Source organism: Primulina eburnea, chromosome 14 (genome assembly GCF_022965805.1).
Source record: "Primulina eburnea isolate SZY01 chromosome 14, ASM2296580v1, whole genome shotgun sequence".
Lineage (NCBI taxonomy): Eukaryota > Viridiplantae > Streptophyta > Magnoliopsida > Lamiales > Gesneriaceae > Primulina > Primulina eburnea.
Window position 1 is genome coordinate 1,576,973 of NC_133114.1, and position 15,311 is coordinate 1,592,283.

The 15,311-nt window shown below is 33.7% G+C and overlaps 1 protein-coding gene across 1 annotated transcript; it reads left to right on the forward strand.

Moving 5' to 3' along the window:
* The first annotated feature begins 6,505 nt into the window (after positions 1 to 6,505).
* On the forward strand, positions 6,506 to 15,311 carry LOC140811955 (AP-4 complex subunit epsilon-like). Its single transcript, XM_073170093.1, has 12 exons — positions 6,506 to 7,139; positions 8,393 to 8,563; positions 8,598 to 8,612; positions 8,923 to 9,138; positions 9,223 to 9,333; positions 9,946 to 10,143; positions 10,245 to 10,376; positions 11,585 to 11,641; positions 11,892 to 12,008; positions 12,238 to 12,315; positions 13,205 to 13,348; positions 14,055 to 15,311. Exons 1-12 carry the CDS (start codon positions 6,573 to 6,575, stop codon positions 15,120 to 15,122), a joined length of 2,874 nt encoding a protein of 957 aa, XP_073026194.1. The 5' UTR covers positions 6,506 to 6,572; the 3' UTR covers positions 15,123 to 15,311.

A 15,311-nucleotide genomic window follows, 5' to 3' on the forward strand; every position in this document is an offset into this window, starting at 1 on the left:
TGCCAAAGCCTCCTCATTATTTCTTGCTTTTAGTGCAATCAAATATACTTCATGCCTTCACATAAGTTAAAATCTTTACTATCTCGTCTTTGTATGATCCTCTTACTTTTGCAGCAGCATTTTGGCATGACATCCAACGCCCGAATTCCAGAAGTTCGACCATCTGCATCGGTCCACGCTTCGAGCATGCCTAAACCATTCGGCACCTCGGGTTTCCACTGGTATAGGAGGATTCAAACAGATGCTTTTAGGCCAACAAGTCCTGGACATAGCCCTGGAATGGGTCACAACGGGCCTCCCCATCGAGGCAATAACCAATAGTCGAAGGCTGCTACAATGATTCGACGAAGCGCCAAGGTGGATCAAGAAAGATCACGTTTCCTTCGAAAATAACAACAATTTTTCAGTTTTCACTAGAATTTACTTTAATCACGTGTCTATCGAATTTTACTTGTTTTTTTCATGAAGAAAATAAGGCATCTACTATGTTATTATATTTTGCATCGGCCTTTGGGCAGAAATCTTAGGGTAGCTGACTTCTGGAAATAGAATCGTGCAACACATGCAATCATACACACAGATAATAGTGTAGGTAACTTCGTCCCCTAAAAATATTATTGGGAAATAAATAATGTACGATTAATTAAAAACATGTATATTAATTGTAGTGAATCTATCTATCCTAGTATTTGGATTAATGGTTTTGAAGTTTAAGTATTTCAAATTTATAATAATAAAACAATTTATATGGTTTGGTAAATATTATGCACAAAAACTCTTGTTATACGGTCTCACGGATCAATTTCGTGAGTCGAATATCTTATTTGGGTCATCCATGAAAAAAATTACTTTTTATGCTAAGAGTATTGCTTTTTATTGTGAATATTGGTGGGTTTGACCCGTCTCACAGATAAAGATTCGTGAGACGGTCTCACAAGAGACCTGCTCAATATTATGTTATAAACTCAAGAAGAGTGTTATCTCAAAATACTTGTCTATTGAGTGGTGTAACCTTCTTGAGTTTATAAGCTATTTTGTATTGGTTTTAATATTCGATGTGAGACATTTGTTACTGTCAATTCATTTGACAACGGATTTGAAATATTAAGTAGTTATTTTTTGAATCATTGTAGTAAATTTTTAATCCATTTTAATTTGAAGTCATTTTAAATCTTTCTTTCTAATTGAAAAAAAAACCCCATCACTTGTATCATGTTTTCTTGAGGAGGATGCCATTTAAATTTCATTTTATTTTATTAAACTACACGAAGGTTTTCTTGTCAAAATTCTCAAGTTTATTCTTTTCGTATAAATAATTTAGATTGTATTTGGATTGATGAATCAAATCCATGATAACAAATCAATTTGTTTAATAACGAGTCACTCAATTTGACAATGAATTTCAAATATTCAACTAGTTATTTTTCGATACACTGTAATGGATTTCAAATAATTTCAAAACGGCCTTATGTAATAATTCTCTTTATAAGATCAGACCTATTCAATGTCATATGTTTCTTGAATAATTTCGTGTGTAGGATTTCGACGAACTAAGATTCAATAATGAGCAAACAATTTCATCACAATAGGTCGGATGAAGAAGACATTTACATATGTTTCCATGTGATATTTTGACGGCAACAAAGATTGAGGATTTTTTTGGTGCATTAATCAATTGAAATCTGTACTTTTAACTCTCCAATATTATAAAGCAAGCCATCAGATAATATTTGAAAAATAAAAGGAACTAATCATTACAACACTTTATTTTATTTTATTTATTTATTTATTTATCGTGCAACACCTTTTGCACTCAATCTTAGACAAAAATATGTGGTTCTTTGTTATGGATCTTTGATACTGACAATCTAAATCTCTTTTCAAACCAAAGAATCCATCACAATCATGGCACTTAGGTTAATAAATTAAAAGGCACGAAAACCTATTCACCACTTTAACTTATATTTCCTAAGTTGAAAATATAATACTATTATATAATATTTGAGTGTTAAATATTTTATCAGAGAAAAAACGTGTCATATATTAGAAGAGTAGGTCTTATGTGAAATCGTCTCACGGATCTTAATATGTGAGACGAGTCAACCCTACCCATATTCACAATAAAAATAGTACTCTTAGCTTAAAAAGTAATATTTTTTCATGGATGACCCAAATAGAGATCTGTCTCACAAAATACGACCCGTGAGACCTGTCTCACACAAGTTTTTGTCATATTAGATAAGATCTGAAGCAATTAGTCTCAAATATAACATATTAGTATCATATAAGTTGATAATATAGTTTTATTATATAATATTTGGATATTAATTGTTTCATCCGGAAAAAAATTGTGGCACATATGTATTGATATTTCTTCGAACTTCAATAGAAGTATTTGTTGTCCAAAATATGTGGAAAACAGAACAGATATGCAGTAAACCAAACAAGCGTGTTGTTTACAGTATGGCTAATGTATAAAACCAGCAAATCAGTAGCTTGTAGAAAACAATAATATAATGTTTAATTAAATCAAACCGAGGCCTGTAGCTTGTACATTTTCCTTAAAACAGATTCGTCTCCTCCGATATGTGTTTCGAAGTTTCAGCGGACGTCTATTTCCCAGGATACAACGGGCAAACCAGCATAGTTACAGCACAAAGAACTATGCTAGCGAACAGAATCAGTACCTGAACTTTATCAGTGGACGGGAGCAGAAGCAGAAGTACTGTAGCAGAAGCAGTACTGGAGCAGAACAAGCAAAATAATTTAAACTCTATTCATAAGCTAAGATGATTTGCACCCTCTGCATCTGCGCGCGTGAGAGAGAGCCTCTTGACCAATCATTGTTACACCTCCATAAAGTGTAACACAATATAAACTTATCTATACCACTTTATTTTTCAATGTGGGACAAACTCACCTTTCCAAATTTCCATTCATCCACATGAAAAGTCCATAAGCCTAAAAGCCCATACCTTTAATTCCAACAGTATTCACGAAAAATACCTTATATTTTCTTAATTTTAATTTAAATTTTAAATTTAATTATTTAAAAATATTATATATTTTTTAATATATACTATTTCGATAATTTGGTATATACCAAAAAATTTTAAACTTCATACAATTATTATACCAAAATTTTGGTATTTTTTCACTTCTAATCTCAACTGTATCGAGCTACTCAAGGTTCATTGGATTGGTGCGAGTTATTTACATGTAACATCGACTAAAAAAAAGGTTGAAAACTAGTCGAGCTACTCGCGAGTAGCTCGACTAGAGCTCAGTTTGACAAAGATCATGTCGAGTTCGAGTAAGCTGAGCTATTCGAGCATATATATATATATATATATATATATATATATTTATATTTAAATTTTTAAAAATCATTTTAAAAAATTTGAAATCGAGTCCGAGTAGTTAATTTTTGTTTCAACATCAGCTCGACTTGACTCGATTGTATCTCTAATTGAAATATAGTCAATAGACGATGAGCAGATGTCATGATCATTAGTTTCAAATGTATATGTGTTAAATAAGTAATCGATTGTCACATCACAAAGAAACATCAGAAAAACTCTTATTATCATCACATAGAATAACCACCCTTTGGATACAGCTTTTTAAGCTTTTCATTTTAAATTGAAGATATATAACAATCGGTCATGTCATGATATACATAGTAAATTATGATGATTTGACATATCACTATCTTTATCTTGATTTGTATATCTTTAAAAACAAAAACTCCAGATCAATTTTGTTAAATGAATCTTATATTTGATAATATTCATAAAAAAATTATTAAAATTAATAATTTTTTTTAGATATTGATCATATCGACTTATTTCACGAATATAAATATTTGAGACCGTCTCACAGAAATCATACTTATCTTTAAATTAAAAGATTCCCTACACAAAACAAAAATCTCACAATGATTATTGTATATGTAGCTTGACTATGGTAATATGCAATCTTTTTTTTTTTTTTTAGAGATTTTCTTAAATAGACTTCGCATAATTACTATAATCAATTTTAGTTTTCAGTTAAATTAATTTACCAAAATAATCTTTTTATCATATCAAATTACATATATATCCCTTATCATTTAAACTCTATTCATAATCAATTTCTTCATCTCAAATTCTTTATTTGATTTTCGCAATTTCTCGAATAATCTTATGAATTCTCAGCATTTGGAAATAGAGTGGTGATAATTTGAGATAACTCTTTTGTCAAGTTGCATTTTATGTATTTTATTTTTTTGAAGATTTGTTGTGCATACTCAAAAACTGTTAGCATGGAATAAAGTAGAGACTTAATTGAGACAATCAGATTTTTTGTTTATATTTATGTAAACTCACATTGATGTAATTATTGTGTTTCCTAACCATGGTGATTGGTGATTTTGTTTATATTATTTTGCATGAGCAACAATCGTAATTAAAGTATTATAACCTTGGTAGTTTCGTATGCACTAATTCAAACTAACAATTCATAATTTTATTAAAATATGTTTATTGATATAAGTAAGAAGTATTTAAAAAAAAAATTAATATAGTATAACTTAAATAAAACAGAATAAATGTTAAATCAACTCTTAAAGAGAAATAATAGATAATTAAACAAATGAATCACAAAAATGGAACATGTTCATAGAAAAAGTGTATTTTAGGACTTTTTTAATTAAATAAGACATGATGCAAAATGTGTAATAAAGAAGGCCATTTTTGAAATTATGACTTTGAAATGGACTAGAATTATCAATTTCTCCTTTTTTTTTTCCTTTCTTATTATTAATTTAGTATATTCTTTAATCTTCTTTTTCTCGATATTTTTTTCTCAACACAAAAATTTCTACGATCTTATATTTCAATTTTGTGAAACGAATATTCAATCTGACCAATTAATGAAAAAGTATAGTTTTCATGTTAAATTTATTATTTTTCACTTTTCGATGAATCAAATTGATCCGTCTCACTGAAATAGATATGTAAAACCATTTCAGAGTAAACCTATTTTTTTCCCAAACTATCATACAAGCTTGATCAGAGACATTTTCGGCACCCTCTCATTGTTTATCTTTTATTTTATGTTATAGAAAAAAAAAATATTATAAGGTTGTGTTTGGACTTTGGTCGGTGTCATATCCAATAGATTAAGTCATAGTTTGGTACACGTGATAGGATAAACATGTGATATATAATATAATGATAAGTGAAAGATAAATAAGATGTATGATATTATATTTAATGTTTGGTATGATTTTAATAAGAGTGATTAAATTTATATATAAGATTGTAATGACAAAATTAACCTTATCATAATAAATTTTATAATTTCAAAGTTGTTGCTTGAGTTCATAATTATCTGTTTATAATAAATTTTATAATTTCAAAATCGACGTTATAATTTAAATATAATTTAAAAAAATTTATTTGACAATTTAAATATCATTTTATTTTTATAAATTTATAGCAAAAAAGAAAGAAAAAACAAAAAAATAATTATGTAATTTATTAAATTTAGAACTACGTGTGACACTTATAAAACAAATGAAGTACTCAAAAAATTTGAAAAACAATAAATTAATATTGGTTATTTTCTAAAAAACCTAAATTACTACAATTAATAACAAATTAAAAAACCAACGTGTTCTAAACCGGATTTCCATATCAAACGATAGGGTTTAGGATTTTTATATGTTGAGGGCAATTAAGTCATTTATGGTCTTTTTATCATTAAATTAAAATTATCAAATCTCATAAAAAAGATATTTTATCCTTGTATCATGAACTTTATAAAAAAATACCAAACGTGAGATAAAAAAGATTATTTATCAATCTCTCTTATACAGTGTACCAAACTATACCTAATTGATCATCTAATCTTCTTTCCGTTTTGCAACGAGCCCACAAAGTCCTTAGGCCCATGGAAAAGGGTTTGTCAATCACTATCGCATAGGGAGACTGTTTTCCAGACATGTCCTTCAACCTTTTATAACTTTATCGATCCTAAGGTTATATGTATTTTTTGATAAACCCAAAATACTCTTAATAAAACTATAAAAAATACTTCATCTTCATTTAATTCTTTAATGTATATATAACTATATTATATCAATAAAATTATTCTCTTATCTTTATTATTTATATTTTTTAATTTTTAAATAATCATAATATAAAAAATTTATTATAAAATATATTTTAAAACTTTTTTATGTTAATATAAAAATTCACGGGAAGAAAAAGGATGAGAATTATCCTCAAATTATGGTAATACTACGCGCATGAATAGTTGTACCTTGATGAAGCTCCTGCATTGACGTCTTCTCTGTCCTGTCTTCGCCGACACCACCACGACACACGTGGCTTCTAGCTGGACTGATAATCCCCAAATCCAAACCCTAAACCCGATTAACCCTCCTGAATTACCTTAATCGAATGGTTCAATCAAGGGAGAAATTTATTATCAAATTTTCCATTTCGATCTGAGATTGATTCCAAAATTTCCGCTTTTGGATAATTGAGAAGCTGGAGCAGCTAAAGAATATCGGACGGGAGCTCGCAATGGGCTCCCAAGGGGGATTCGGGCAGTCTAAGGAGTTCCTAGACCTCATCAAATCTATTGGAGAAGCACGATCCAAAGCTGAGGAAGACCGCATTGTTCTGCGAGAAATCGAGATGCTGAAAGCCCGATTAGCCAGCCCGAATACCTCGAAATACAAGCTCAAAGAGTACCTCATTCGCTTACTCTATGTGGAGATGCTGGGTCATGATGCTTCGTTCGGATACATTCATGCTGTTAAAATGACACACGATGAGAATCTGCTCTTGAAAAGGACTGGGTATTTAACAGTTACTCTGTTTTTGAACGAGGATCATGATTTGATTATATTGATTGTGAATACGATACAGAAGGACTTGAAGAGTGATAATTATTTGGTTGTTTGTGCGGCATTGAATGCGGTTTGTCGGTTGATTAACGAGGAGACTATTCCTGTGGTGTTGCCGCAAGTGGTGGAGCTTTTGGGGCATCATAAAGAGGCAGTGAGGAGGAAGGCTGTGATGGCTCTTCACAGGTTCTATCAGAGGGCTCCTGGATCTGTTTCCCATCTAATTTCCAATTTCCGCAAGGTAATCCGTGTGTAGAAAATTGTCTCTACATGTAAACATGATTTGAGTGGGCATTGACGTTTTGCTTATTTGTGTTCAATACCGCTCTGTGTGACGTGGCTGTCCTTTTGTAATTTATTTCCAGAATAGTTGAGAGTCTTGAGACTCGTGGATGGAGATGTTCCTTGTCAACAGTCGAGTGGTGTGTTTAGTGCATGTTTGGTATGCTACTGGGTGAATGTGATGCATAAACTTGAAATCAATTGTTGAAATTTGGTTGCATGCGGATGGGCATGATTTGAATTAAGTGGTAAATTGTGATGCTATCTCTTTTATAACAATCATCATGTGATAAAAATGATAATACAAAAATGGCCTTAGTTTTATCCAACAAATATGCGGATAGAGATCAGTAGATGTGTGAAGTTTGATTGCAAGGACCATGTATATGATAGAGTAAAGATTGTCGTGGAGCTTCACACCACGCACGTTGAATGGTAACTTCAGATGGTGATATGGTTGGAGGTGGAATGTTGACCTTTATTAATGGTGGTATCCAAGTGGAAAGAGTAGTAGAATCTGACGTGCATTTTGCGTGCATAATGATGCAAAAGGAAAGGTTGACTCAGTAAACCGGACATGCCTAGAAACATATTTTTTATTTGTGGATGGGTCATAACAAGAATATGCAGTTTGAGTAAGATAGTATCCAAGAAAAATGCATGGTTTTGAATGTGATACAAGTTTGTGAGAGGAATATGGACAAAGCCAAGGATAGCACAAACAACCGAAGATTTTTAGTTTTGAATAATTGGGTGTTGTACCAAAAAAATTTCACAAGGAGACAAATATTGTAATGTAGGAGTTGGCATGCGATTGATCAAATGAACAGCAGTAGCAAAGGCATGAGGCCAAAATGTTAATGGAATGGAGGCATGAGCTAGTAAAGTAAGACCTGTTTCGACAATGTGATGATGATGCCGCTCGGAGAAACTGTTGTGCTCGGGTGTGTGAGGTGGAGTAGTAAAATGAGATATACCATTGAGAATTAGAAAATCTGTAAGTGCAATATATTCACCACCATTGTCCGAATACAAAATATTGATGTTAGAAAATACTTGTTTGATGTCTCTGTCTATAATATATGATGAGTGCTATGGTACATGATGATTTTATTTAAGACAGACGTCATAACATATGCACATTCAGAGAGAAATATTGTCGGTTCCTGAAAGTCAAAATTTCTGTTTTCTGAACAAATAGTGTTGTTGCAGCGGCTTTGTGACAATGATCCTGGTGTTATGAGGGCAACTCTCTGCCCACTCTTTGATCTTATCATGACCGATGTTGATTCATATAAAGATCTGGTTGTTAGTTTTGTAAACATTCTCAAGCAACTAGCTGAACGCAGATTACCAAAGAGTTATGATTATCATCAGATGCAGATTACCAAAGAGTTATGATTATCATCAGATGCACGCGCCATTCATTCAGGTGAGTTCTGATTTTGTTTGTCACCATACGTCTCTTCCTTATTGTTTATACATTTCTTTTTTCTATCACAACACAGGCTAGTATTAATAGCCAGTTTTCTTTTTCGCGGTATTGATGTTCTTTTAATGCATGCCTCTTTGAAGTATATTCGGAAATCGGAATGTTGCTCGTCCACCTTTTTCATGCTGGGATTCTGTTTTTGACTTGTTGATTCTTTATTTTAACCCCCAAGAGCTCCCCTTTTGGCCTGCATTTTTCCCGTTTTGTTGATTTATTCTCCTAAAACATATAGTTTGTGATCTTTCCACAGATTAAACTGTTGAAAATTCTGTCTGTTCTTGGTAGTGGTGACAAAAAGGCCAGTGAACAAATGTATGCTATGGTTGGTGACATCATTAGAAAATCTGACTCAACAACTAATATTGGGAACGCTATTCTTTATGAATGCATTTGCTGTGTTTCCTCATTGCACCCCAATCCAAAGTTGCTCGAAGCCGCAGCTGATGCCATATCAAAATTTTTGAAAGTATGATTTCTGAAACACATTTGATCGTACCATTCTGTATTATTATTTCTGGATATTATTTAACTAATTGTCTCCAATGGACAGAGTGATAGCCACAATCTGAAATATCTCGGTATTGATGCTCTTAGTCGATTGATAAAGATAAGCCCCGAAATTGCTGAACAGCACCAACTGGCTGTCATTGATTGCTTAGAGGTGAGACTTACCATTTTATTTTTTGCCATATGGGCTGGAGCAACTTCTTATTTGACCTCAAGAAAAAGATATGGTTGTATTGGTCCATTTCTTCAGATTTCATGCTCTAACTTTTCTCAGTGGTCTTATTCAATTGAATCTGGTTGGTACTGAATGTAAAATAGAGATGCTCTCTGTTTCCTGGTACTTTTTAGAATAAATGTAATGGATGTATCCTCCAAATGTGTCTTTCCAAATTTATCTAATGGATTAGGGCATAAGGCTGAGAAAAACAATTGAGCATTTCTATATGCATCTTCACACTATATGTAACTCATTTCACAATGTGCAGTTATGAAGGTTGAATAACAACCCCTGTGCAAATGATTTTCGTTATTTGGGAAAAAAATAACGGTTTTCTTTTGTAGTTTTCTTAGTTGCCAGTTGGTACCTAATTCGTATAACCTCTTTTTTTTGTTGGTCTTTACGGGATTACTCTATTCCACATGATGGAGAATAGTTGGCCACACATCTTTTATTTAACTTAGTATTTATGTGCTAGAAGGTTTGTTTTGATTGATATAGTGTTTCATTTGAACTTTGCTCTAAGTTCTGGCATGCTTCATGATACAGGACCCTGATGACACCCTAAAGCGCAAGACATTTGAACTGCTTTACAAAATGACCAAGTCGTCGAATGTTGAAGTAATTGTGGACCGTATGATAAATTACATGATAAGCATCAATGATAACCATTACAAAACTGAAATAGCATCTAGATGTGTCGAACTTGCTGAGCAATTTGCACCGAGCAACCAATGGTTTATACAGGTAATCATACCGACTTGTACAGCTGCTTGATTTGTCCTCACGTGCTATTGATTTTGAGTGGTTTTTAATTCTCTGCTTCTTTGTCATATTTTATTTTCCAGGCTATGAATAAAGTGTTTGAGCATGCAGGGGACGTGGTTGACGCAAAAAATGCACATAATTTGATGAAGCTAATAGCAGAAGGATTTGGAGAGGACGACGGCGCTTCTGATAGTTTGCTTAGATCATCTGCTGTATGTTTTCTCTATGAATCTGTTTCTTATTCGGGTGCACGTACTTGTATTTGTTTTAAATAACCGTGTTCTATTTTAGTTAGCAAGAACAATTTGCATATTGAAATGATTGTTCTTATTGATTGACAGTTTGCTATTTATCTTTTACCTTTCAGCATTTTCTATTTTTTTAAACACGAGACTTGTTGGTATTCTTGGAAAGCACTATGTAGCTTTGCATGAGATTATGACGAGATTAGTTAGGTTATTCCCATGCAATATGCATGTTGAAATTACATTTTATGTATTTTTTGGTAATGGTGAGATTATTATGTTTAATGGATATGTTCAGTGGAGGAGAATGGTCTTCTTCTTTTGAGAATATCACAGATGGAATTATGGAAAGTCGTCAACTTGAAATATCATTATCCCATTTAAGTCTTTAAAAATGTATCTTGTGACTTTTTAATAACTATTGAGCCCAAATTACTCAATCATCTTACTAGTTTCCAGTGTCATCACACTACTAATCATGTGGATTTAGTTACTAAAGTTACATTGTGAGCTTACCAGTTTTCGGTACGTGATGTATGACCATATTAGGAATACCGTCCGAATCAGGAAACTGTGTCCGGATTTACCTCGACTTCATTTTCATAAACAATCTCTATAATCTTGTTGAACTTTTTGGCCTTCCTTTTTGTCTGGTCTTGAAGAGGAATCAAGGATAGTGGGGATAAAATCAGGAAGATTTAATGCCATTGTCCTACATCAGCAGGAAGTTAAAATTGTGGTTGATTTATAAATGTAAACTACACGACACTTTCATAAAAACCACTGACTATGTCTTTCTAAACAGTTGATTTAGTTTGATCAATCAGTGTTAACATAGTTTCAAGGGATGCTTTCTCGCAGGCTTGAGGGTTTGGGACACCAAAAGAATCGATGATGTCAGTGTGATTTAATTTAAATTTCTAAATTGAAAGCAACCTTTTGTCTCCCTTAAAGTTTTAGGCGCAGCTTGGTAGCTCGAGTGTTTTTAGGGTCAGACATCTTTGTGACACTCCACTTTCTTTGATTTCTCCAGCTATTAACTATAATTTTGCTGCTTATGGAAAGTATTTCATATTGTCCACTGCTTAGACTGACAGTCAGTTGAATCATATTAAATTGATTATTATGGTTTCACTCATTTATCATTTCTAATCGGAATTATCTTATTTGTGCAGGTGGAGTCGTACCTTGGAATAATGGGAGAGCCAAAGCTTCCATCCGCTTTTCTTCAAGTATGTTCTATGACATCTACGTTCATCTTCTCTCTGTTTTTTTAAAAATCTTTTTTGCTTTATTTTCATTGGTGATCTGTTCACTGGATCTTCCCATCTCCCTTTCTGTATTTTCTCCCTCTCTGAGTGTATATATAATTTTCTGTGTGTTTTTCTGATTCTGTTTTCTACTCATTCTATCTCTCTTTGGATGGTCGAGTACTGATTGTGGATATGTCTTGCCTCTGTCGTCCTTTTTCTTGTTTGTCAGGTCATTTGCTGGGTCTTAGGGGAGTATGGGACTGCAGATGGAAAGTATTCCGCCTCATATATCTCTGGGAAGTTGTGTGATGTGGCAGAGGCACATTCAACCGATGACACAGTCAAAGTATGCATCTGGTTTTGTTTTATAGTCTTTCGGGAATCTTTTGTTTATAGTATACTTAATTTTGGAAAATAAAAATATTAGGTCTCATTGCTTTGCTTTTTGGCCGTGAGACTCCTTTATTAGCTTCCCTTTTCAGAAGTGCCTTTTCTCCTAATAGTTTTCGTCTTGTTTCGCTAATTTTCTGGTACTTCTATCACTCAGTTCATGTTGTTTTCTCCTTGTTTTGAAGGCTTATGCAGTAACGGCGATTATGAAGATACATTCATTTGAAATAGCGTCTGGTAGGAAGGTGGATATGTTACCCGAGGTTGGTACTTTGAATCATGTGCGGTTGCTTTGACATTCTATTGTATAATCAACTACATAAAAATTAAAATCTAGGTTGAATTTTTTGTCTGTTGTGCTTGCTTCCATCTGTAGGACTAAGAGTAAATTCCTATACAAGACACATTGTCATCACTCATCAGCATGATGATCTTTATGCATATCCCTGCCTCCTTAGTCCTTTCTCACACTATTTAGTGCATGTCACAGCTCTTTGATTCTTCCTTCTACTGATGATTTACCTGTGATAATGAGAACTCCATCAACATAAACAAAGAGTAGGTGATTTTGTTATCAGTGGGTTTTTGTGTTTTTTGGTTTATTTGTTTAATTGTTATATATGTAACACAACATGGTTGCTCAAATAGTTTGTAAATGAGGATTATGCAATATGGCTTATCACCTTTCTTTTCTGAAAAAAATCTGGTGAAACTTGTGTCAGAAGTTTTGGCAATTTTAAAAATTAACTTCACATAAAATGGTGTTCCCAAGGTTTATATGTTACCGGTTGAGAGTAGTTTGCATCTTTCTCTCCTATCTAGAGAGGTTAAATTTACCCGGATTTGGAAACTCAGAAAGTGTGCTCATGCATAATAAATTATGGTCGTTTACGGGCACTTTTTCTGCTTGGATTGTCATGTTTTTCTTCGAGACTGTCAAATAACTGACACTTTGTGTTTGAGGAAAACATTTTTTTGTAGAAGGGCACTTAGCCATGGGATTTTTTGTTCTGATTATAGATGTATAATGATTTTGATGTGTCAGGGGGAGTAGCTCTGAGGATTAGAGACGTAGCTATGTTTCTTCAATTCCAGCTGTAATTAATTGATTTAGAATAGGTTTCCAGACTGGTAACCTCTTGCTTGCTGCAGTGCCAATCATTGATTGAAGAAATGTTGGCGTCGAACTCAACTGATCTGCAGCAGCGTGGATATGAGCTTCAAGAAGTCACTTGTTTAGATGCTCATGCACTTGTGAATATATTGCCAATGGACTCTACTTGTGAGAAAATTGAGGTAATGCTGACTATTAGAGTAGACTTTTAATTCTTTTCCTGTTATTTTGGATGGACTTTGTTTATATACACACAATTTAATTAGGAGGTCTGATTTGCAACGAAACTCGAAACCTGATGTTCTGTCTTTTTCTCTTTAGTAGTGACTAAAGCAGGACAATAGCTGTTATATCAAGTTGTTACTGTATTAATCTATTTGCGCCAAAAATAATGGACCTGCCAAATTGTCATTTTGATTGTCTTGGCAACCTGTGATAGCTCTCCATATCCTGGCTGGTGCTGCCTTGATGCAGTTTCTTAGAGACTTGTGTACTTTTGTACACAATTCCAAAAGTTGGACTAATTATAACAAGCTAAATCTAATCTGTTTAAACTGCAGTATCAGAGTTTGGATTAATTCACTGTTGTGGTTTCTAATAATCTATGATAAATGATAGTCAAAAAGGACAGCGACTTTGAGGATATAATTTCATTTGGTAATTAATGTATTGGTTTTGTGGTTTTGTTTTCCTATGTTTTTTTTGGGCCGATGACGAGCTTGGATTCTTTATGGGAAAAAACAAAATTATGCCAGCGGAAATTTTTGCCTTACTATCATATATCAATGCTAGTACAAATTATGGGTTCCTGTTTACCTGTGTCCATTCCCTACATTGTGTTTTTATATCATCTTTTAGTTGATCATAAAATTTGTCAAATCTTTGCAGATCGACAAAAACCTTCCGTTCCTCGATGCATATGTCCAACAAGCATTGGAAAAGGGTGCTCAGCCATACATTCCTGAGAATGAACGTATCGGAATATCAAATATTAGCAATTTCCCAACTCAAGAGCATCAAGAATCCTCAGCACACACTCTTAGATTCGAGCCCTACGAGTTTCCAAAACCACCTCCAGTCATACCTCCGGTACATCCATCCTCCACGGAGCTTGTTCAAGTAACAGAGCCAGCTTACATTTCAGATATTCAGCAACCTGCTACATCTGTGCCCTCTGCCTCCAACACCGAGTCATCAGAAATCAAGTTACGACTTGATGGGATTCAGAAAAAGTGGGGCCGGCCCACTTTCTCATCTACTGCACCATCTACATTTATCACTGATACTGTCAAGATTCAGAATGAGGCGACTCAACATGATTCAGTTGTCAGTTCAAGCACAAAAGCGCGTGATTTCTCTCAAGATTCGAGAAAGCAATTACCTGAGATTTCTCCAGAAAAACAAAAACTAGCGGAGTCACTATTTGGCGGTGCATCAAAATCTGATAGAGAACAGCCTCATAGCCAGAAGGTTTTGAAAACTCAGCATCACACTGGAGATAAAACTAGTGTAAACAAGAGCACAACATCGTCTGATGCTACCAGTGTAAAATCATCTGAACCACCTCCAGACTTGCTGGACCTGGGTGAACCATCTGTCACCCGTAGTGCACCATCTGTAGATCCATTCAAGCAATTAGAAGGTCTTCTTGATCTAACACAAGAAACGACCCCAATAAATACTGGTGGAGTTGGGACGTCTGAGTCTGAGGCCCCTTATTTTATGCCTCTGTTTGCAGACATGTCTTTGACTTCACAGAGCGACAACGATCCCAATCCTGTGGCAAATATGATCAACAAAAATGGTCTTGCAGGCAGCACAGTTGCATATTCGACACAACAGATGAACAAAGGGCCGAATTTAAAAGAAGCGTTAGAGAAGGATGCATTTGTAAGGCAAATGGGAGTGACTACATCAGGTCAAAATCCCAACTTATTTAAAGACTTGCTTGGGTAAATTTTGTGTCCAAATCTTGTGCACCGATCAATATTGGAAGAATCGTTGAGGTTCTTTGCCATGAGTCATGAGCAGATTCGGAGAAAACCAGAGCTGAGTTGGTTAAAACCCAGTTTGTGTTGACAAAAATCAGGTGCACTTTGTCTTGATTACTAGAGAGGATACTGTAAGTAGAAAGTACGGCGAGGA

Bases quoted from the DNA above. Each gene is read 5' to 3' on its own strand.
- LOC140811955 (XM_073170093.1), top strand. From the start codon at position 6,573: ATGGGCTCCCAAGGGGGATTCGGGCAGTCTAAGGAGTTCCTAGACCTC. The intron at 7,140-8,392 runs GTAATCCGTGTG...GTGTTGTTGCAG, and splicing joins TAATTTCCAATTTCCGCAAG to CGGCTTTGTGACAATGATCC. The intron at 10,144-10,244 runs GTAATCATACCG...TTTATTTTCCAG, and splicing joins GCAACCAATGGTTTATACAG to GCTATGAATAAAGTGTTTGA.